The sequence below is a fragment of the Ammodytes marinus genome (genome assembly GCF_949987685.1).
Source record: "Ammodytes marinus genome assembly, chromosome: 14".
In the NCBI taxonomy this organism is placed as follows: Eukaryota; Metazoa; Chordata; class Actinopteri; order Uranoscopiformes; family Ammodytidae; genus Ammodytes; species Ammodytes marinus.
This window is the reverse complement of record NC_137218.1, coordinates 12,112,140-12,134,650: the sequence shown is the minus strand read 5'-3', so window position 1 is coordinate 12,134,650 and position 22,511 is coordinate 12,112,140. Positions and strand designations below refer to the sequence as shown.

The 22,511-nt window shown below is 40.9% G+C and overlaps 1 protein-coding gene across 2 annotated transcripts; it reads right to left on the bottom strand.

The window, feature by feature from the left end:
- Positions 1 to 62: 62 nt before the first annotated feature.
- Positions 63 to 17,909, bottom strand: slc7a3a (solute carrier family 7 member 3a). Of its 2 annotated transcripts, none has more exons than XM_080041205.1 (12): positions 17,821 to 17,909; positions 8,511 to 9,151; positions 8,178 to 8,339; positions 7,661 to 7,844; positions 7,454 to 7,569; positions 6,995 to 7,217; positions 6,016 to 6,155; positions 5,250 to 5,352; positions 3,395 to 3,639; positions 3,122 to 3,288; positions 2,928 to 3,036; positions 63 to 2,831 (listed from the first exon to the last, which is right to left on the bottom strand). In XM_080041205.1, exons 2-12 carry the CDS (start codon positions 8,875 to 8,877, stop codon positions 2,677 to 2,679), a joined length of 1,971 nt encoding a protein of 656 aa, XP_079897331.1. In that variant the 5' UTR covers positions 8,878 to 9,151; positions 17,821 to 17,909; the 3' UTR covers positions 63 to 2,676. The 2 variants fall into 2 exon arrangements, with proteins under 2 accessions (XP_079897331.1, XP_079897332.1); XM_080041206.1 differs by lacking the exon at positions 17,821 to 17,909 and adding an exon at positions 16,753 to 16,860.
- Between the last annotated feature and the right edge of the window lie 4,602 nt (positions 17,910 to 22,511).

The window sequence follows — 22,511 nt, the reverse complement described above, 5'->3', positions numbered from 1 at the left end:
GGAAAATGTGTCAGAACTTGAAGTACAAAAATAAATCAAATACACAGGCTTTCCATCCGTCATCAGTTAGAGAATAATTATTTTATTAAAAAAACATTTAAAATGCAGCTCAATTTATACATGACAGCTATATGTACAGGATATAAAACAGAATGACAAAATAGATCATCGACGCTGATGAGTTAGCAATGAGAGGGGGGGATGATGGTATTGATTGTTAAAAGGCACAAGGGCTGGGTATGAAAAGCTGTCCCTGCCACATCATATGAGTTCAGTGATCTCCAGTGAAAGTCTTGAGCCTCAGACGTTTGAGCCATGACTGTGAGAGCAGATCAGGATGGAATTGAATATACTGCCGTTTGTTTTACTAGGGCCAGTGCCTTTCTCAGGCAGAAAGATGGTTCTCGAGGCACCAGTTAATTGATTCAAGTCATCTAGAAAGCACTACCCTCCCTTCTCGCTTTTTTGGGAGATATGTTAGTTTCTGACATCTCTACAAAAGGGGTAAGTTTTAAGACAGATTTTTAGATCTTTGAAACCTTAATGCCTTCATGTTGTATCCACTAGGACCATTTTATCTACAAAAGAAATATGCCTTCAAGTGTAATTTACAAGAATCATTGCTCACCAAATTATTCTTAAAAAGGTCATATTTTAAAGAATGCAGGTTTTTATAATTTACAGCATTATACAAATAAAGTTAGAGCATTAGACAAATACTGTACATCTCTACAGTAAAGCACTTTACTAGAACAAAAACAATATTAACAATAAGTTTACAATGACTCCAGAGGATAGGGGGTAAAACATTCTTTTTTTAAATTACACAATTTAGAGACCATCTTTCGGTGGTCATTCTTTGTTTTGGAAAGTTGAGTTGTCAAAAACACGTTCATGTTGCCCAGGAGGATCGCACAATACCACAATTAAACCCATTTGGTGACGCAACTAAATGTGCAACAAAGAAAAAATAAGATAAGATCAGCCTGCTAAAAAACTGTACATGTAACAATTAAAATACATTAATATCTAAAAAGAATATTAATTGATTGAGATTGATATGAAAAAGGCTAAACGAAAGCTATCCCAAAACATATACTAAAAACATTTAAATATTAACAGTTCTATCAGAAAAAGAAAGTCGAATTAAATAAAGAGTAATGGGAGCTCAACAGACAAAGCTGCCAAGAACAAGTTTCAATTGAAACTGTACTTTTTGTGAAAAAAGTATTTTTCACAAGTAAAAAACAAGATATTTTAGTGGTGATGAAAGACAGGCCCATGTTCAGAAACAGACCCCCCCCCCCACCCCCCAAAACCAAAGTGGATCTCACAGAGGCGGACAGATGTTAAAAAGAAAGAAATAATTAATCGATTACAATTAACAATCTTATCACCCTCCTCAGATGTGCAAACCTATTTGACCAAAGCCATGCAAAGCATTTGAAGCAGACAGGTGCAAATATGTGATGTGGATCATGGGTTAATTAGAATTCATAGATATATCAATGCCACGTTGTTTTGGATTTAACTCTATCTGACCAAATATGGTCAATATGACAGTATGTTTTGGAATAACAGATTGGTGCGGTTTACACTACAGTAAATTGTAAAGCATTGCTGAGATTAAATCTTTTTACTCCCGCTTTCTTTCTCTTGCCATTTCCACCTTCATTTATAGACTTTGGGGCCGAAATGTAAGCTTATCGTCCTTTTGGCTGCCTCTTCCAAAACCATTTCAGTAGTCTGGCCACAAGGTGTCTGCAAGTACTATTTCAACACAGTATACAAGCAAGACAAAATGATGGAATGGATAAATTATGATAAGCAATATTGTTGTAATCTAGGAGTAAGTTGGGGGGGGGGGCACAAAGGTGATAGTGTGTTAAAAAGAAATCATCCAAACTGTAAAGCATGTACTAGCCTCAGACTGAACCGTACAGTTTAGATGTGCGTTAGTCAACCATGTGCTACGACCGTAACTGGACTGAGGCCTACACTGACAATGTAAACTACACGGCTTCAGTGATGCCCTGTTTACACACAAACACACAGGCTAGTGCAATAAACTAGGACCAAAAAACTAGACATGTTAACTCTACTGAAAGCTATTCAATGTTTCTTATACAGTTTAAAGTCTAGCTTGCTGATCCAAGTGTTAAGACGAACGTAAACTCACTGGCTCAACTCATATTTTTTTGTCATGTACATAATTGCTCTTATTCACGACTGGCCAGGTGGCTCCACAGCCAACTAATAACAGAAGAAGAAAAGTCGAAAAACAGTAAGACTGTAACATTCTCTCAGGTAACGGATTCAGATAGCAGAAAACAGATATTCATGTGGAGAATGGCTGTACTCTTTAGTTAGTTAAGTCCATTCAAAGCATGTTAAAAGGCAGATCCCCAGAGGCTACGGCTAAGTACAAATAGACAAGACAGATTAAAAACAGACAATGTGCCAGAGAGTGGCTCTGTCACAGTGTCTAGCCATCAAGTTAATCAGCCTCCAAGTCAGAGGTAACGTGTGTGTGGCGTTTTCTTGCCTCTTTTTCCTTTAAACCCAGGGCTGTGTTCCAGGTCGCCTACACCGCGGAACATGGCTGCCAGTTCAACCAAACCGCCAAAAGTGAGTGTAGATGCTCTGCAACACTCCCAAAGTCTACCTCAGTGTGTATCAGGGGCTGCTGCCCACTTCCATGTCACTGTCGTCATTATTAGCGCCCATGTAAATAGGGCTCTTGGTCTGCAGTGCAGGCTCGTATTTGCGCTGGGATGACCTGGCAGCTTCTGTGCTGTTCCTGATACCGTAGAAGAAGTAGATGGCGAAACCTGGAGGGGAGGAGAAGGTCAACATGAAGTTACATAACAGTTGCATTAATGTGTGGCACTTGAAATGACAAGACAGTTAGGGATGTCAAAGTGTACCTATGACCATCCAGACGGCAAAGCGGCACCATGTGCCCAGGTCCAGCTGCATCATGAGGTAGATGTTGACAAAAACGCTGAACAGGGGCAACCATGGAAGCAGAGGGACCTTGGGAAGACAGAGGAAAATGGAGGATGTTACAAAAAAGAAAAAAGAAAACTGAGAATATTCATTGTGAGGGCTAGGCCGTTACCTTGAAGGTGAGCGCCTCTTTGCTCTCAGGCTGCCTCCAGATGATGATGACACAGACGGCGCAGAGCAGAGCCAATAGGACACAAGGCACAACAACGCCTGCATGGCCGGCCAGCAGCTCATTTAGACAGTTGGCCAGGATGACACACAGTATAGTGATAAAAACCGCTGCAGGGCAAGAAGAAGGAGAGAGTGTTACATATTATAATGGTGACAAGATGCAAATTACAACAATAAGATGACCTGTAAGTCTCCTCCCAGACTTACTACTTACAGATAATAGCAGTGGTAGCGTAGACGATGGTTCCAGAGGTCTGCGTTGGATTCTTTCCACTGGGGCAGAAGAGCAGCTTGACAGTGAAGGTCTCGTGAAGCGGCCTGTCCTCTGTGTCCATGTCGTATTCGTCAGCGCTGTCCGCTCCACTTACGGCCACCTTCTCCCCTCCCACCAGCTCCACCAGCTTCTCCGTCTGGCTGGATGAGTTCAGGTTGCCTGAGTTCAAACTGCCTGGCTGGTACCTGTGGAAAGAATGACGCGTATCAGAGTGAGGGTTAAACCCCCTGTAAACCCAAATCCACAAAATCCTTCTAACATTGTCATTTGGGGAGTTAGTTGCATGAAAGTAAGCACCTGAAAAGAGTTAGGGATATTTATCAATCCAAAGTAAAAGATATTGACATTTAGGTTTGATAAACATACAGAAATGTGGTTTTAAATGAAGCGGGCTATGTTCTGGTTCTTATGCCACATTAAGTATTTTGAACCAATCACAGCAGTTCTCTGGCCAAACATTCTATAAAAACTATGACTGTTGCCATGGAGACTGTTTCATACGGCCAGGCCCAAAGAGTCCTGTCGAAAAGTACTCTAGATAGTAAAAAAACAGATTTTTTTAAACTAAGTTTTATAATATATATATATGAGTTGAACATTTATTTTCAATACAATTTTTGCAAAAGCTTATCAAGACACCCAACATTGATATCATATATTGATTTTACTATTTAAGGGCCCGTGTCCACCTAACGCCTTTTTCCCACCGCAAGCGCCTTTTTTCAATTGATTCCCAATGAGAAGCGGCCGCCTCGGGAAAAGGCGGCCGCTCTGAGAAAAGGCGCAGCGCCCAGCGGTTTTTTTCGAGCGCTTTTTGTCTTTTTGTGCGGCCGCTTCGAGATTTGCAAGTTGAAAAAAGTTTAACTTTTCAGAAAGGCGGTGGGGACGTCACCGCCGCTTTTTTCAAAGGGCCAATCAGATAGTAGATCGTCGGGACTCGTCGCCTTGGCAACAAAGAAGACGGAAGAGAAACTGCTTTTTCCGTCTCTGTTTACCCGAAACTGTACGAAAATAGTGACTTAAAATGACCAGAACAGAGGGAGGAGAGCCTGTTTGTGGGAGCAGATTAGGCGAACACTTGATTCTCTGTATTTTTTTATCTCCTACGGATCGTTTCATGCGCACACATCAGCCTACAACTTGCTCCGTGTGTGTTTGCAGGAGCCGCGATAACTCCTCATCCAAACAGAGGATGGTGGAAAGTATTCTCTGTTTCATAAGACTACTCATATTAAAATGTAACGATTTAAATAGAAAACAGCAAACCTAAACAGTTAAACCAGTGTTGATAGGTCTGACTGACAGGTGACGATCAGCATTTTCTCTCCCCCGATCACAGCACTCTCTCTCCCAGCTCATAAAACGCTTGAAAAAAGCGGTCGAAAAAACCGGTTGTAAAAAACGCTCAGTAGACACACTCCCGAGCGCACAGCCAGCGTTTAACGCTGGAAAAAGGCGTTAGGTGGACACGGGCCCTTAGACTAGGTTTCTAAGAGGCTTTAAATGACTCCAATAGCTGCACTAAAGAAAGGGCTTTCATGAAACAATGGCAAAGCACATGTTTTGTAAGGCGGAAGTCGAGTGCCAATATGAGAATAGGATCACAATCATTTTAGAGCCAGTGTGTAAAGCTGAATAGTGACACTTGTGCTTCAGCTGTTTGCAGATTATGAGATAACAATGCGCCATGAATTGGCAATCACATTACTACAGAATCAGCTAAAGAGTATTTAACACATGGTTACAAGTTGAGAAGACATTGAGACTGTGCTAGCAGATAATACACGGTGCTTACCTGAGGATGAGGACACAGATGGCCACTAAAGAGTATGCCAACAGAGTTCCAATGGACATTAGGTCAACAAGGGCTGCCAGGTCGAACAGGAAGGCCATCAGAGCTGGAAGGAGAAGGAAATACATATTTCTAAGAACATTTTTACTGTAACACGTTTGCATGTGTTATTGTTTCTAAAATGACAGCCACGGAATAAAAAAATTCCAGTATCTCAAAATATGATTATTACATAAAACCAATCAAAAAAAAATAATAACACAGAAATGTTGAATATCTGAAAGGCATATTTATTGTAGATTAATTTCTCTTTGTGTAAAACAATTATAATAAATCGAGAATGTATGAAAGTTTACCTTTTTGAATTAAATTACGGACAAAAATTTACTTTTCATTGATATTTAGATGTACCTGTGTATACTTTAAAGAAAAGAAAACAACTCTGGACTAGGAATACACGTGGCAAATCATTTACCCAAAGATTAAAACAGAAGTTTCAATTAGATTAGTCTATTTAAAAAAAAAATGTGAGAAAACCAAGCACAATGTAAACCCTGAAGGAGCCCTTATGCATCAACGGCTTGGTACATTTCTAGAAGAAATGTACCAAGCCGTTGATGTAAATGCCGTTCGGGGAAACACTGCCGTTTCTCATTAATACAACAGCCTGAAGCAATGAACAAACATGACGAGAAAGATACACAGATAAAGACAAACACAGAAGACAAACCGAGGAGATTAGACACATAGAGACAGGACGTTAATATACCTGCAACAATGCCAGAAGCAATTGTAGCCAGGAGAGGAGTCTTTGTGCGCTCGTTCATCCTGGACAGAATACGGAACAGTAGTCCATCCTCTGCCATGGCGTAGATAACACGGGGCATGGGGAACATAGAGCCTAGGAGACTGAGAGAACAGCAATAGTTAATATTATACTTGGATATCAAAAAGGTGTTTGCAGGGATATTTAAAGTCCCTATAAACCCAAATCCACAAATTCCTAAAAATGTTATTAGTGGGGTTAGTCGCTTACGTCATATGAAGTATTTTGAACCAATCAGGGCAGCCTGAAAAGTTCTAAAAAGCCTGAAAGTTCTAAAAAACAAAAACAATGACTGTTGCCATGGAGACCGTTTTATACAGCCAAGCCCACACAGTCCTATCAAACGGTCAGCAAAAAAGTTATTTTAAAAGGTGCAGTGTGTAATATGACATCATCAAGAAAGTTCTACAAAGTTCTAGAATGCAACACTCCCTGTGTAACCCCACCCCTTTTGAATAATAACAGAAGCTACAGTGGCCTTCAAGGACAAGAACAATTCTACATTTTAAACAATGCATCTGATGACATTCCAACTATGACACTTTCAAGATGGCGGCACTAGGCCTTGGTCCAAAATATGCAGAAATATGGACATATATGAGACCCTTTCTAAGGGAAAAATAAATAAATAATAATTTAAAAAAAATTCAGCTATTATGCACTAAATTAAATGTACTTATGGATATTATAATTACTTTCTACAAAATCTGCTAGGAAATAAAACCCAAAATTCTACACACTGCATGTTTAACTACATTTTATAATATTTATGAACATTTATTTTCAAATCAGATTTTTTTGTAAAAGCTTATTGAGACACTGATACTTTGACATGATATATTTAATTTGACTATTTTAGACCCGTTTTTCCAGAGTCTTTAAAAGGAAGACATCGTGGCATGAAAACGAGTGCCTTCCCTACCTGGTGGACAGAGCGCAGAGAGAGCCAACAGCTACGATGTATCTGGCAGGGGCCCAGCCCACGTAGGTGAAGGCCTCAGGCAAAGGACTCTGGGTGTTCAGCTGGTAGTAAGGCATCATCATGGTCAGAGCAGCAGACACACCAAAGTAGGCGAAGAAACAGATCAGCAGTGACGCCACGATGCCGATGGGTATGGAACGCATGGGATTCTTTGCTTCTTCGCCTGAGGATGGGGAGGAGATGAAATCAGATAACACAACCTTTCAATGGGGGTGCAACAGGTGCCGTGTCAGCCAAGCAGTGTTTAAAAGATGTGGAAATATATCTAAAAAAAATTGTGTGGGCTATTAACATCAGTATGTTGAGTGGACAAGTCACCTTTGGACATGGATGTAAGACATGGGACATTTTTGAGCCCTTCTCTACATGGTTCATCGTGGGACAGGTAAAAGCACTCACTTGTTGTGGCGATGCAGTCAAAGCCCACAAAGGCGTAGAAGCAGGTGGCGGCACCAGACAGGATTCCACTGAGGCCAAATGGAGCAAAGCCGCCCGTGCCAAACTCCTCCTCAACTCTGTGGGTCAGAGGGAGAGAAAGAAGAGTGTTTTAAAATCAAGCAACGGTGAAACAGTCAAACTATGAGCTAGTTACTATGAGATACTGACTTCAAAGTTTTGCTGCTGTTGGTCTGGTTTATGAAGCTCACGTAATCTTCCTCCGTCAGGTTCCAGTTCTTTGTGTCGCCCTTCACAAAGCCAGAGATGATAACGAAGCCCAGGACCACCAGATTGATGCCTGTGAAGACCTTATTCACCAGCGCAGACTCGCTCACGCCAAAGGCCAGGAGTCCTAAAGGGGCGAAAAGGAGAAGAGATTCACAATTCATATTTCAGCACCAATAACAACATGTCCCGCTATGTGGGAGGACGTGTTCCTACTTACAGTTACAGTGCTACTGGCATGACACACTGGCTGCAATATGAGTGTGACAACTGTTCTAGCAGTTATGCATAGTTTTTAATAGGGGTGTGCACGTGTACACGTGTAACCGTTTAGGAAAAATCAATAAACTAAAGAAATTAACTCTTTATCCATTTAATCTCTTTATGTCATATTTATCTTACAACCCCCCAAGGTTTGGAAGCAGAGAATCATGACTGATGAGGAGCATGGCTAACTCACCAGAGAGCAGCAGGATGAGGATAAGGGCGAACAGGTCAGGGTATTCTGCCAGCACGCCCCCCGGGACTTTCATTGCCATTGAAGCTTTAAAGAAGCCAGAGATCTTTTGTTCCACCAAGTTGTCAAAGGTTGAGCTCCACGCCCTGGCCACACTCGCCGTACCTATAATAGAACACACTTATAACAACAAAGCAGCGACTGGAAATAACTCATTGGGTCTATGGTTCTCTTTATTCTTAATTGGGATGTTGACACAGATCGGTGTTGTTAGTTAGCTGCTAACACAACATAAAAAGCACTTCAACAACTCCACTGAAACTTCAGAAAGCTCACCTATCACATAGGAGAGGATCAGGTTCCAGCCTGTGATGAAGGCCCAGATTTCTCCAACTGTCACATAGCTGTAAAGGTAGGCTGAGCCCGTTTTGGGGACACGGGCGCCAAATTCAGCGTAGCACAGGCCAGCCAACATGGAGGACAGAGCAGCTATGAGGAAACAGAGGACAATAGCGGGTCCGGCCTTCTCTCGAGCCACCTCTCCAGCGAGGACGTAGACTCCGGCACCGAGTGTTGAGCCCACCCCCAAAGCAATGAGGTCCAGGGTGGACAGGCAGCGGGCGAATCGAGACTCTTCACCATCGTTGTTTAACGTCCGGCGACGCAGCAGCATTTTGCCAAAGTTGGCCAGCTTGGCAGCCATGTTTGCTGTGAAGGTGTGTGGGCGCTGAACCAGGCGGTGCTCTCAAATCCTTCTAGTGTGGGTGTGTGTGATTGACACAGCTTAAAACAGAACACGTGTGACAGGACTGAGAGTAGAAGTACTTTGGGCAGATGGGTTGGTAAACCACGTACTGGTTTATTATTGGTCCTTTAAGGTAGGTGGGTAGTTGACTTCAGTTAAAGTCCCTCTGGGTTGCAAAGAACAGGAAGTAGCAGATCTGTGGTCACCAAACTTTATAGCAGCAGATGAGGACCTGTGAGAAAACACAACAAGAAAACAATTGCTCAAAACAGGGGACTATTCAGCAACTGCCAACTGCTTACATTTCGCACAGCTGTGTTTGGCACTGTGCAGTGAGATTATAGTGTCCCCTCTTTCCAACAGTAAATAGTTTCCAGGATAAAGGAGTTCAAAGTGCAGGCAAACCAAAATCACAGAAAATGTCACAACATGTTTCTCTCCTGCCCGGTCTATCTACAAATCAACCTGACAGCTTTGTAGCAAAGGTTGTCAAGCTTATTATATGGTCCGAGATCACACACGGTGTACTAAAAAGAGGCATTTCAAGTGAACGCAGGTAGCACCAGAGATGCTGAAAACTTTCCTAAAATATTCTTCTCCTTCCACCCCCCCAAAAAAAGAGATAGTCAGTCCGAGAAGTTTGGAGAGAAAATAAAAATACACATTCCCCTACACGAGTAACTACATGAGGAATCAGTTACGCAACTTCCAAGAATTTATACCTCCACCTTTAAACGAGAAACAGTGGGACAGAGAAGACCTGGGGCTGTCCTACTAGGCTTAAATATAAAGCAAATTTTGCCTCGACAAATAAACCTGCCATGGTCCACACCTTTTTAAAAACAAAAGAACACATAGCGCAATTCCTTAACACTCCCAAGGCATTCTACCGACCATGTTATGTTTTTTTTAGCAGACAGAGGCCGACAGGGAGAAGCCTGGGAAAGCTTAAGGCTGTGAGGGGACGATATGGTTGAAATCTACAAGCTAATATCAACAAGGGAGAAGGGGGCCGGAGTGAACCAGCGGCTGGATAAGGTGCACCAGCTGCACTGGGAGAAAGTGGATATGCAGATACAATATTGTATCAAATGCCCCTTGCTTACCCTATATAAAAACTACAAGAAAAGTTCAAATAAATTTACCACTGAAAATGAATCAGTACTGTAGTTTTTCATTGGATTAATAAAAGACAAGTTTTCCTTACACCATACGTGTAAAAATGCCCTCTCAATAACTAGTAAAAAATACTTTGGCTAATCTTTAAATACTATTTGAAAAACATAATGTGCAGTCTCTCACCGATACAAAAATATATTTAAAAAACGGCAAATAAGAGGTGATCATGTAATTTCTAAATGACATGCACCCTATAGATCTTTGATTGTAAAATCTTTACATTTAGCAAGTGACTGCAATACAAACCATAATGCGGACCCAATAAAGTTGAGCTAGTGGTGTCATAATTCTTACTATTCCTTATTTAGTAGTTTACAATATCGATTTGTCCCCTGCATATTAATGATTGAAATACACAGACTAAACATGCTCAAGGACAATGGCAACACATCCTACGTCAATAGTAACGTAAGTAAGGGGGTAAAAGATAATGATTTCACCAGGTTCTGACACACACACACGCACGCGCACGCACACACACACACAGACACACAGACGAGAGGACAGTTCATATCAGACCAAGGACACTTGGCACAGCAAGTCTAACCAGGACAGATACAATGTTTATCTTTGGAGATGGTCCCATACTTGGATGGATCAACACATTCACACACGCATTGACGTAAATCACAGACTGACAGAAACTTAAAAACGGAGCACAGTGACACTGTGGGGCAATCCGTTTGCCTAGTAATGCTGCAATTTTACACAACGCAAACAGAGAAAAATATTGAATCTGAACCGTGGGCCAGTTCCAGGGGCAAAAGTTACTTGAGCTAAAGGGGTCAATGACATTCATTTACATTGCTGGTGCCGTTTAAGGACTTTAACGTTTGGATTAGTCGAGGTCATGAGTAAAATTCTAATTTGTAAGATATGTTTTTCTTATGCCAAAGGCTGAGGAGAGAATACTTGGTGCTCAAACAGGTTAGGCAGGTTAGTTGACTTCACCTGTCATTGGCATAAATTTCCTTTTTCAAAAAGGTAACAATGTCACTAAATAGTGTCAACTTTAAAGCATTTGGACCACAGGCATCCAAGAAATGTGAAAGTACAACACTGACACCAATGGAGTGGGTGAAAGAGAGCGTGAATGTCTGCTGTGAACAATCAAACGATTGTCTTGGTCAAAAATGGCTCAGTGCATCGAGTGTTCTCGTACTACAAGTTTTCACATGTCGTCTATGGTGGTATTTGAAGTCTGGGTTTAATTACTTCCTGCAGCAGTCAAGTCATAAAGTAACAGTAATAATTTGACTTGAATTGTAAAACAGCAAGGGAAGTAAATCTAATCTGCAAATACTACACTATTTTTATGGCTGCTTCATGACTAATCAGTGACAATTTACACACACACGTGGACTCATAACTCAGCTATCGAGTATTGCAGACACATGTGTACTTTATTCTTAAGATTGTCGAGCAATTAACAGAAAGTGAGTGGTGAGGGAATTCAGTGGGTAAATGCAACGGTGCAGTTTCTTATCAAGAGGCTGAAAGTGAGGATTCCAGCGGCGGAGAAGTGGAGAGCAGAAGGCAAACTGAAGCCTTTGATGCAATGACACCCGATTCCTGGGTGTCAGTGCTGAGAAGGTGGAGGAATGATTCAGGCCTATCAGTCACATCAGCGGCCAAGGCCAGGCAACAAAGAGAAGAAGTGAAACACTAGCCCAGCAGCACAGGCCCGGCCGACCGTCCCACAGTAAGAGTTAAAAAGGGTGGCCGTCTACCTGCAGCAGAGCTTTGGCAAAAATGCTTTTTCACACTTTGAATTTGTGAATCTTAAGATGAGGGAGCAAATAGCACCAACTACTCTTACCTTGGGTCCCCACAAACCCTTAATTAAATGTAACGCTTCAGACAGAACATGCTTGTCCCGTTTTCCCACTTCAGCAACTAAATAAAAAGGGATTGCAACTCAAAGCTAGTTTATTTTGAATTTTTTCCCTTTTATTTAATTGTACTTATTTTCACACTTCGGGCTTAAGTTCCATGAATTCAATTTCATCCCTTCTCAGGAAGAGGCACCAATTCAAGTTCCAGGTACATTTAGGCCATGGTGAAAAGACGAAGCAGGAATCAGCAGGTGTAACGAACGAAAAAGGTGTTTCAAATGATTGAATAATTTACATTTGTTTTATGCTCATAGCTCCATCACGTGATCATAGCTGAGTAATATGCAAAGCAAAAAGCAGACGGACAACATTCTTGACAAACTAATCAGCTAGAATCTACGATGTGTTCTGGCAAGTAAAGTACAGCTAGAATGCTCAGACGGACCTAGTGCAACAATTTCAAAGTTCACTTAAGCCAGGGCTGTGTCTGAAATCGCGCACTTCTGTACTTACACTTACTTTTTTGAGTGCACTTTGCGCAAAAACGGAGAGTGTGCCAAAATGCAGTGCACTGTAAGTTCCTCGGTCGTGCACTCAAAACGGTCTAAAACTTGAGTGTGGAGCGATGGACACTTTCCACACTCAACGGCCGCCATCTTGCCTACGTAGCGGAGAGGACAGAACATTAAAATCAAAATAGAGGAGCTTGAAGCAACTGTGGAAACGGACGCGCTCTACAAAAGTTAAATTACACATTTGTTTAGTTTTTCCGTACAACTACACTGTTTTAGACTGTATCCGACCGTTTAAAAAAAAATACCACCGAAGAAGAACCTTCAAAATACAAAGTCATTTCCGGTAGCTGCGCGACGGCAGTTTGGACAGTGCACTGTAGAAATGAGAGCACTGCGTCTATAAGTAAGTGTACTGTAGGGATAATAAAGTGCACTCAATGTAAGTGCACTTACGTGAGTGCGCGATTTCAGACACAGCCCAAGATTCAAGTAACAGAATATGTTCTACAATATATTAGCCAGCTCTTCTTCATAGAACAAATAATTAAGGCTGGGTAACAATACATCAATGCATTACAATTTTATAGTCAATATATAGGCCTATTCTTTAAATGAATATATAAATACCAGGGCCTTTTACATGGAACTAATAAATAGCTGAGCTGTGTTGTAGACCTAGAGGTCCAGGTCCATGTTTTAGTCTCTGTTCATTATAGCAAAATGACATGGTTAATACAATTTGGGGTCAGTTTGTTCTCAACCAATACAAATAATGCATACATTAACAAATATCAGAAGGTACTCTATTAATTACAAGGGTATTTGTCATATACAAGTATTATTAAATCGATGTTGAATCAATTGGATCAATATCGAAAAAATTGTGACTAAAAGAAGCAAACTTGAATGGAATGGTTGTAAGATCCTTGACAATACCCAGACCTACACCGGATAAGCTCTCACAATCTTTCAATACAATGACAACGTTCTATTAATACGATTAAGATAACATAACCCATTTATCAAAGCACTTGTAGTCTTGCCGTTTCAAAAGAGAATATCCTGCCTAGTACAGTAAAGTGTTGGGGGGAAAAAGACAAACACTGTTCAAACAATGAAATAAAAACAGCAGCACAGAGAACCGCCAATAACAAACATTCATCCCTCTGAAGACTGACGGGAAACTGGTACATGGTGGAAATGCTCCCACTCCCACACTTGGTGAGACTTTACAGTAGATTTTTTTTTCCACTCGCACACCAGGAACTGAGATCTGAGAGTGTCAATGTTGTGTCAATAAACATTTATTACTGAAGCACTGTGCCCGGCTGGCTGTGATCTCCATAGGGGTTCGCCCAACACTGTACATACATTCACTAGGCAGGACAAAAGAGCCTTAATCAAACTATGCTAAGCTGGGAAACACCCAAAGGACACAAGTCGTGACTGAAAATGAAAAAAAAAATACTTTTCATCCTTTGGTGTCTGCAAACTAGGTTGTGGCCCATTTCCCATATTGAGAGTTCTGACCGGCTTGATGCTTGACCTCACTTAAGGGTCTCGTTAAGTCAATGCTTGAGCCCCCTTTACCCTAACTGTATATCTCAGTCACCAGCTAGTTGCTAATCTTTTTCTTGTGGTTTTCACGAGGGTGCCTGGGCCCGCTTACGTAAGAGGGGCACAGAGGTGTGGCTCACAAATGTGCCGTCTGCAAGTGCCGCCAAACAACAGTTCGCACACACCTGCATGAACAGAGTAGTGTGCTTCATGCTGCCATTTTCTGGTCCTGTTTTTTTAAATGGGTTATACCAAGTGGAGGAGGCAAGTGTTAGGCGTGAACAAGGGAAAAGGGTTACGTTCTTTATCTGGTGCACTGTTCTCTAGTCTACTTTCATCAGCAACAAACCAAGCAATGTATATGTATTTATTTTATTCTTAAATGGGTCTAAATAAAGGCTTTTTGATCTTATATGACTAATGACGCAGGCCCACTGTGCTCAGGTTACAACAGGCTTCAAGGATAATGGTCCTGTTACTTGACTTAGCGTTGGTGCAAAGTTGCTGCCACGGACTGTAAGAGGATTATTTGAAGTAACAAACCTGCTAACCTCATTATAGCTTGTTGCTGCTTCCCTCTCCAGCCACATAATCAACGCATGGCTTTGTTTTGACTGCCACCGTTGACGACAACCTCAACAACAATAATGCAGATCTGTGGTTAAAAGGACCAAACCAGTGATGTTAATTATTCTACATCATAGCAAGCATCATTATAAAAAAAAATACTGTCCAGTGCAAAATGGAATGGTTGCAATTAGCAACAAATTATTATTAATAATATGGTATTTTGAGTTGGAGCGCCTTGGTAGTTTTCTTAATCCTAAGAAAGTTCCTGTATCTATCTTTCACTAATGTTAGTAATAATAATATTCTTAGTGACAACAAAACTGTACAGTTCTTTATGGGGAACAGCATGTTCAGTACCATGCAGGGCCAAACATCCACTGGAAGGGATCAATTCGACCTTACATAACCCTGGAAGATACGCTGTGTCATGACTGGCTGCAGTCACACTCAGTGGACTAATATTCAGCACCCCCCCCCCCCCCACACACACACACACAGAGTGTTTGAAGTTATGAAAGTATGTCTTTTGAGCTAGAAATATATGTTTGTGGGTGTAAGGTGCACTTTAGGGTTGCAAAGTGTTTGTGACACTGTATATTTGTAAACTTGTATACGGGTGGACAGACCGACCACTGAGGCTGAACTGAACGACCCTCTTCAGTCACCTGGTTGAAAAGCACCACTCCTGCCAAAAAAGCTGCTCTGTCTGCGATATGGAATGTGACAAACTAACAAGCTGTTCACTTTCCCAGGACCAACGCCAACACCAATGACACACGAACAGAAGGACAAAAACCTACACCTTTTAAGAAGGCAGAACACATCAGCGGGATCTAATCTGCATCACAGCATGGGTCAGAGAAGATGAGGAATTGTATGCGTAAAAAAGGAACAAGTTCACAGCTGTGTTCCTTGATATAATTCCCCATCAGTATAATTATGCTCAGAGTCTGAATCATTAGAATCCAAGCTGCCACATTAGCCTGCTTCTCCCAGAAATCTATTCACAATAAGAACACACAAATATTTTTTTTTTTGCCAATTTGTCAAGTCGAGTTCATCAAATGTTTTGCCAAAATGTACCCAGCCAGTACATATCAGACTGCCGGAATATTGCATGTTTTGATATTAAGGGTGTGGTTTCAAACCGTCCCTCTTATGACACACATACAAAAGGTTTTTTTGGTTAACTTCCACTTTTAGACAATTTCACAGCAATTAATTGATTGCACATGCCTAACCAAAATTGGTCAGCAATCCCACTCAGTTATCCCAATAAATATGATTGTTTAAGGAGGACATACCAGTTACAGTTAATACGATACAATAGACTTCAAAACACAAAGACCATTGGGTTTAGCTGTCAATTTATGGGTGCACTCATAAAGAGGTTACATCTGGCTATGCAGTAACTCTCCCCTTCATGAAGGCTGTAGTTGAAACTGAGATGTTTTTCTAATATTTATTCCAAAACTAGTGGTGTAAATGCAACTACCCGTTTAATGACGTACAATTTAACAACACTAGAGTGACCATAAAGTTGGACACCTCTTTTTTCAACTTCAAAAACCTTAAAAAGGTAAGATAATTTGCATACTATTTTGCAGGGCATAGTAGTCTACATTCCCTTCCGTGTACTGTACACCAATTAGAACGAGTTGACGTGTTTCAAAATGTAAAATTGTAAAATGTACCGTGGGAAACCTGCTCTACTACAACAGAAAATAAATGGCAAACCTTTGACAGCTGCAGCAATGGCAGGGCTTTGAGGGGCAATTGTCATTTACTGTTCTGAGCTGGAATTACTTTAGTGTAGACATGTAGGCTGGACGTGGCATGTACCTGGTAAGTCCTCCTCCTCCCCATAATGAAAAAGCAATCCATTCTATCCCAACAAATCCACCTTGCTATCGCCGAGCAGGTTTGAGCTACGTTACACTTTCCGACTCTCTCCTCTTGTGTTTCTTTCTCCACCACTATAATCTAAATGTTACATTTGTGGAGTGACTTTCTATCGGCTGATGCAACACAAGCATGGTTAACACCCTGGCTGGACGCAGACAGCATGCTACAGAAACATACCCGGAAGGATGAGTCCTCCCTCGATGACAATCCCGGATCGGGCGAACCCTGGTTATTATAAAAGTCACAATAACAGATACTTAAAATAGCCTTACTTGTGAGCAGTGCCGACCAAATTGGGCGATGTCCATCTGTCAGGGACGTAAAACACCAGCTAACTACGTGGCTCCGCTTCGGCTCTCGCGTGGTGCTAATGTTGCCTTCAGACATTACGGAAAACGTCGTAATTACCGAGTGTACACAACGATAACGTTCTGTCTGGTGCTTGTCTATACAGCAGATGGCATTCTTTGTAAGTCAATTTAATCATAATAAGCTGATTTTGCGTAAGTCTTACGCGTTATATCTTTAAAACGGTGTCATCTTTTGGTGAACTTACGTGTTAACCTTCTACTTTGTATGCTATGCTGTGTATTTTTTTTTAGTACGTCCCAGTCACAAAGCAAGCTGTTGGCAGCTGAGAAGAGTCATTTGAATGACACTAAAACAACGGACGACTTATTGTTTCTCCTCCCAAAATGGACAGTTTTCTTGAAAGATAATTAATTAAATAATTGGAATTTTACGAGGGTATTTGAAAGTGGCATTTCGGTTATCCCACGCCTTTGATAGTACGCTCTACTACCATAAATAGTACTACTAGCGAGGTGGGCTAACCGGCTCGGACCAAAACAATCAATGGAAACCTCGAGTGATAACACGGAAAAACTGTTATTTTGAGGAGAACAAAAAAACAACAACCCATGTAAAGGTATCCTCTTCAATGGATGGCAACACTATTCTGTTTTGTTTTGAGAACAGCAGCTGATTCCCCGCTCAAATGGACTACTCTACATAATAAAAACGACAACTAGCTACTACTGTGGGGGGAAAACCCCTCACTGAATTTGTGACGGGAAGTATTCATGTGTCGTTTTCAAATGTAAAAAAGGCACATAGTTAAAATAGGAAGAATGTAGGCTATACTTTGAAATATTAGAGTGGTTGACAAAGCTACTGACAACACACGACACGAGGGAGGATTGCGTCAGTCCACCGCAACCCAGTAAAAAGAATAAAACGACACAGGCGGAGAAAGTCGTTCTAACACGACCTGGATGAAAAGGTTGATATGTGAATGCACTTACTTTATTGTATCAACGAAATATGTTTAAGGGAATTACCTTAAATGTCCTGTGGTTGATAGTTTTGTGGAGGACAGTCGCTGCTGTTGCCGTGGTAGCTGATGAAATATCCCGCTCAGATGTGCGTGCGTTCGGTTTTGATCAGCTGGGAGGGGCGGAACGTATAAACAAACTGACGCAAACGGGGGGCGGAGCTTTCCACTCATGAATGGAAGGGAAGAACACACGTAGAAAATTGCACTGCTACATAAATGATTAGGTTACATGAAACGATAAAGAAAAACATGAAGAAAAAGACTACAAGCTGATTCAAGCGTTTTAGCAGTCAGACAATGAACATGTGTGTCACGTGTGTGCGCCACAGACTACAAGGTGTGTGCGCGTGCTTTCCCCATAGTAGGAATGCCCATATATGGGAAGCAACCCGACCGTCAAGGGACTGCCATGCTATGTATAGGCCCTACTGGCTCCGGTCTAGTCCGCTGCTGCTTTGTTTAGCAGATTAAAAGAAACGGAGGGAAAAACCAAAGCATTTCTTTCATGTGCATTTGTACTCAGTGACCTGCTTATGAATCGTTGTAGGGCCAGTGGTGGTTTCAATCAATGTAGTTTTCAACTTTGTCTACTCATCGTGCAAAATTGCCACACTACGGATGAGATGCAATTAATGAATTGGGTGGCAACAAAAAAATAGCAATTCATTCCAAAATATCGCAGTCAGCACACACAGTCCACTTACTCAAATGCTGTAAATAGGCTATAGGTTTGCAGTAGGCTACTTGCTTGATACTTTTTACTATAAAATGGGAGTTATTGTTGGCTACTTTGTAGCCTACTGCACCACAACTATCTGTCCGTTTTAGTTATTTTGTAGAATGATTATAAATAAGTTGATGCTTTGTAACAAACTACTACCCAACATTTTGTGAAAGTACAGTTGATTATACAGTGCTGCTTGAAAGTATGTGAACCCCTTGAGCCTTTTTAATTTTTCTCAATACCAGTATTTTTTATATGAAATAACAGATGTTTGTTTATCAATTCAAAAATGTTCTTTTCCAGAAAATAATTGTTAAAACAGATAAAACAAATTATTTGCCAACTTTTGTGTGTGCAAATGTTTGTGAACCCTGAGCTGCATTGCTTAAATTGAGCAGGTAAACACAATCAGGTGGGCCAAATTGATTGATGAAATGGAACAATATAATGAGCGATATTTAGGGACGAAATTGGGCAGCACTAGATAAAACAGAAATAAAACCAGGTCAGTTTAGGCCCACCAAAGTGAACCCATTCAGGTCAGACATGCCAAAAGTAAAGGAAATCTCAAAGGATCTCAGGAATAGAGTTGTGATGTTGCACATTTGTCTGGGGACAGCTATACATTAATTTAAAAACAGTTTGAGCTCCATCGGTAGCCTGGAAATCCAGACCATGATATCTTGAACGGTAGAGGGTCTGGCCACGATCCATAGTAATTTCCAACTCAAGGGGCGGATCCTACTCGTGTATTTCAAATGCCACTGCACGCAATTGGATAGCACTACAACCAATCAGAGCGATGCACAAGGTGACGTATTAAGCCCCGTTCCTTTAGCGAACAGCTGTTAAACTGTTAAATTAAACTTTAACACTTACTTGCTAATGAAAGATTTGAGTGCCGTCTTCCAAATCGTAAAGGGTCGAGGCCAAAGCAGTCTCAAACTCAAACAACATATCCGCAGCCATCTTTGATGTTTACTATCACAGCTTCGACGGCGCATGCATGTCACTGTCGTCATCCGGTTACGTCCGCCCCAGAGCACCATACATAGGGCTCCGGCCCGCCCATATTAGAGAGAACCAATTGAAACGTGAGTCAGGATTTCTGGACTTTCTAAAAAAGCTTCAATGGAGAGTGTCCAGACCAACAGGCGCAGCAAATTTAATTTGCTAGCGCCTAGTGGCAGGTCCGGGAATGCCAGGCTACTCCATCGGTGAGGCAAATCATCTACAAATGGAGAGCATTAATTTTTTTTTGTGCTACCTAGCACATAGGGGTTTTTTTTTTTGGTGTGTTACCTACTATATAAGTTTTTTTTGTGCTACCTATAGGTTTTTTGTTGTGCTACCTAACACATTTAAAAAAAAATAACTTATGTAGTAGGTAACACACAAAAAAAACCCCTATGTGTTAGGTAGCACAAAAAAAAATGTATGTAATAGGTAACACACCAAAAAAAAACCCTATGTGTTAGGTAGCACAAAAAAAAACCTGTGTTAGGTAGCACAAAAAAAAAACCTTATGTAGTAGGTAACACAAAAAAAAGCCCTATGTGTTAGGTAGCACAAAAAAAACCCTATGTAGTAGGTCACACACACAAAAAAAACCCTATGTAGTAGGTAACACAAAAAAAAATATGTAGTAGGTAACACATATCTATGTAATAGGTACTACAATTTTGTGTACCTTATTGTAAAGTGTTACCAGAAAAAAACTGCTTGTCACAACTTTGCCAGAGAGCACCTGGAGATACCTGACGTCTTCTGGAAGTCTATTCTGTGGACAGATTAATCCAAAATTGAACTGTTTGGTCATAACCGAAACCGCCATGTTTGGGCAAAAACGCAACTCTGCCTTCCACCAAGAGAACCTTCTCCCAAGTGAAGAACGGTGGTGGCAAATGTTCTGCAAATCTCCAGATGTAATGTTTGATTTGGCCTTTACCAGAAAAATCAATTTTCTTGTGGCGCTTCGCTTGTGGATATTTTTGAAGGCCACTTCTAGGCAGATGCTCAGCACTCTTAAAGCTCCCTATTTGTATAATTTGTCTCACGGTAGACCGATGGAGCTACAATTTTTTTTAAATTAATTTATAGCTGTCCTCTGACAAATGTGCAACATCAAAACTCTATTCCTGAGGTCCTCTGAGATTTTCTGTCCCTTTTGGCATGTCTGACCTGAATGGGTTCACTTGGGTGGGCCTAAACTGACCTGGTTATATCTGTTTTATCTAGTGCTGCCCAATTTCATCCCTAAAGATCTCTCATTACATTGGTTCATTTCATCACTCAATTTGGCCCACCTGATTGTGTTTACCTGCTCGATTTAAGCAATGCAGCTCAGGGTTCACAAACATTTGCACATAAAACAGTTGGTAAATTATTTGTTTTATCTGTTTTAACAATTGATTTACGGAAAAGAAATGTTTTGAATTGATGAACAAACATCTGTTATTATATATAAAAAAACTGGTATTGATAAAAATGAAGGATTAATGGTTAAACTGAATACAATTCCGAAATGCTCAAGGGGTTCACATACTTTCATGCAGCAATCGTTCTACATCATTCAGAATGTTTTTACTATTGGTTGGACAAAACAAGCATTGTGAAGGTGTCACTGCTGTCTGTGGGTAATTGTGATGGCATTCTCACTATTTATTTGTTGTTATTAGGGTTGTGGACAGAGGTCATGTCACACTTTTAAGGTTTTATTAGTGTACACGCCAGCAGACATACTGTACCCTCATACCTTATGAATTTTGACATTCCCTTTCATTGTCTTGCAACAAAATCCAAAAAATACAAAATTAAAATCTCAATATTGTACAGTTGTTCTTTCCCGTAGGCTATGTGTAATGTGTTGCATACAAATCTGTTTTATAGATAATATCAGAAGTTTCGATTGATTTCTAAATCCAGCTACGAGGTGTCCTGCAGAAGAACAAAAAACGCTTTGGGCCCTAGTTGACAAAATGTTAGTCTAAGTTAACAATTTGTTCTGACATGGCTCCTTTAGAATTCAGGTAGAACACACAAATAAAATACAATAATATAATAAAACTAGACATGCTTAGTTTGGATTGTGAACCAACAGCCAATCATTTGTTATAGTGTCAGTCTGACACTATAACAACCCTAGTGTCAGATATGCACCAACACCATCATTCCAGTGATTGTGCATCAACGGTTGTCCTCTTTGCCCAGTCACAATGTGGCCGTGCAAAGGAACACATTTTGTCTTGTCGCTGAGTGATTAGTTTTGGTTATAACATGTTCATAGTCACGAAATATTAAAGAAAGGCCGTATTGACCTTTAATATCTTATATTTAAAACCTTGTAAATGTTAGGCCACTGTTTCTTTACTGTTCAGTTGTGAACTATTTTCCTCCTTGTAAAATTTTGGATATCTGCTGTTAGTTTTTTTTCTTAGCCTGTACATATTGTTCCTATAGATTGTTTCATGCCTCTGTATATACCCGAGGTAAATCTAGATAAAATGGGTTTGCAAGTTGCATTTTCTTTGCCCTTCCTCCCACACATCACTTTCTCTGTCTGATGGTACCATAGTAGCCACTCGTCTCACCTTTTGTCCTTGCCCAGTCACACTGCTTTGGGTTGCTCTTTTCATTTACTTCCACTTTATCAAGCTAACCCAACTGGGTGTCTGCAAACACAACAAGCATCACGGCTGCACATTGGGCCCCAGTGTTAGAATTGCTAACAAAACACCAGCTAATCTCTGTCTTGGCCCACTGTGCCATCCTGTCTGTCCAATTTCATTAGTTGGGACAAGGCCAGCACATCAAAGCTCACTGGTTTTGTAGGTCACTGTTCTCTCCGACAAGGAAGGTCAGGGTCGGTGTGTCTAACCCAGTGTTTCTATAAAACATTTTTTTCCACTGTATTTAAATATATGTGGCTATGCTCTAAATAGGCAAATAAACCAGCAGCTGCCCATGAGCAT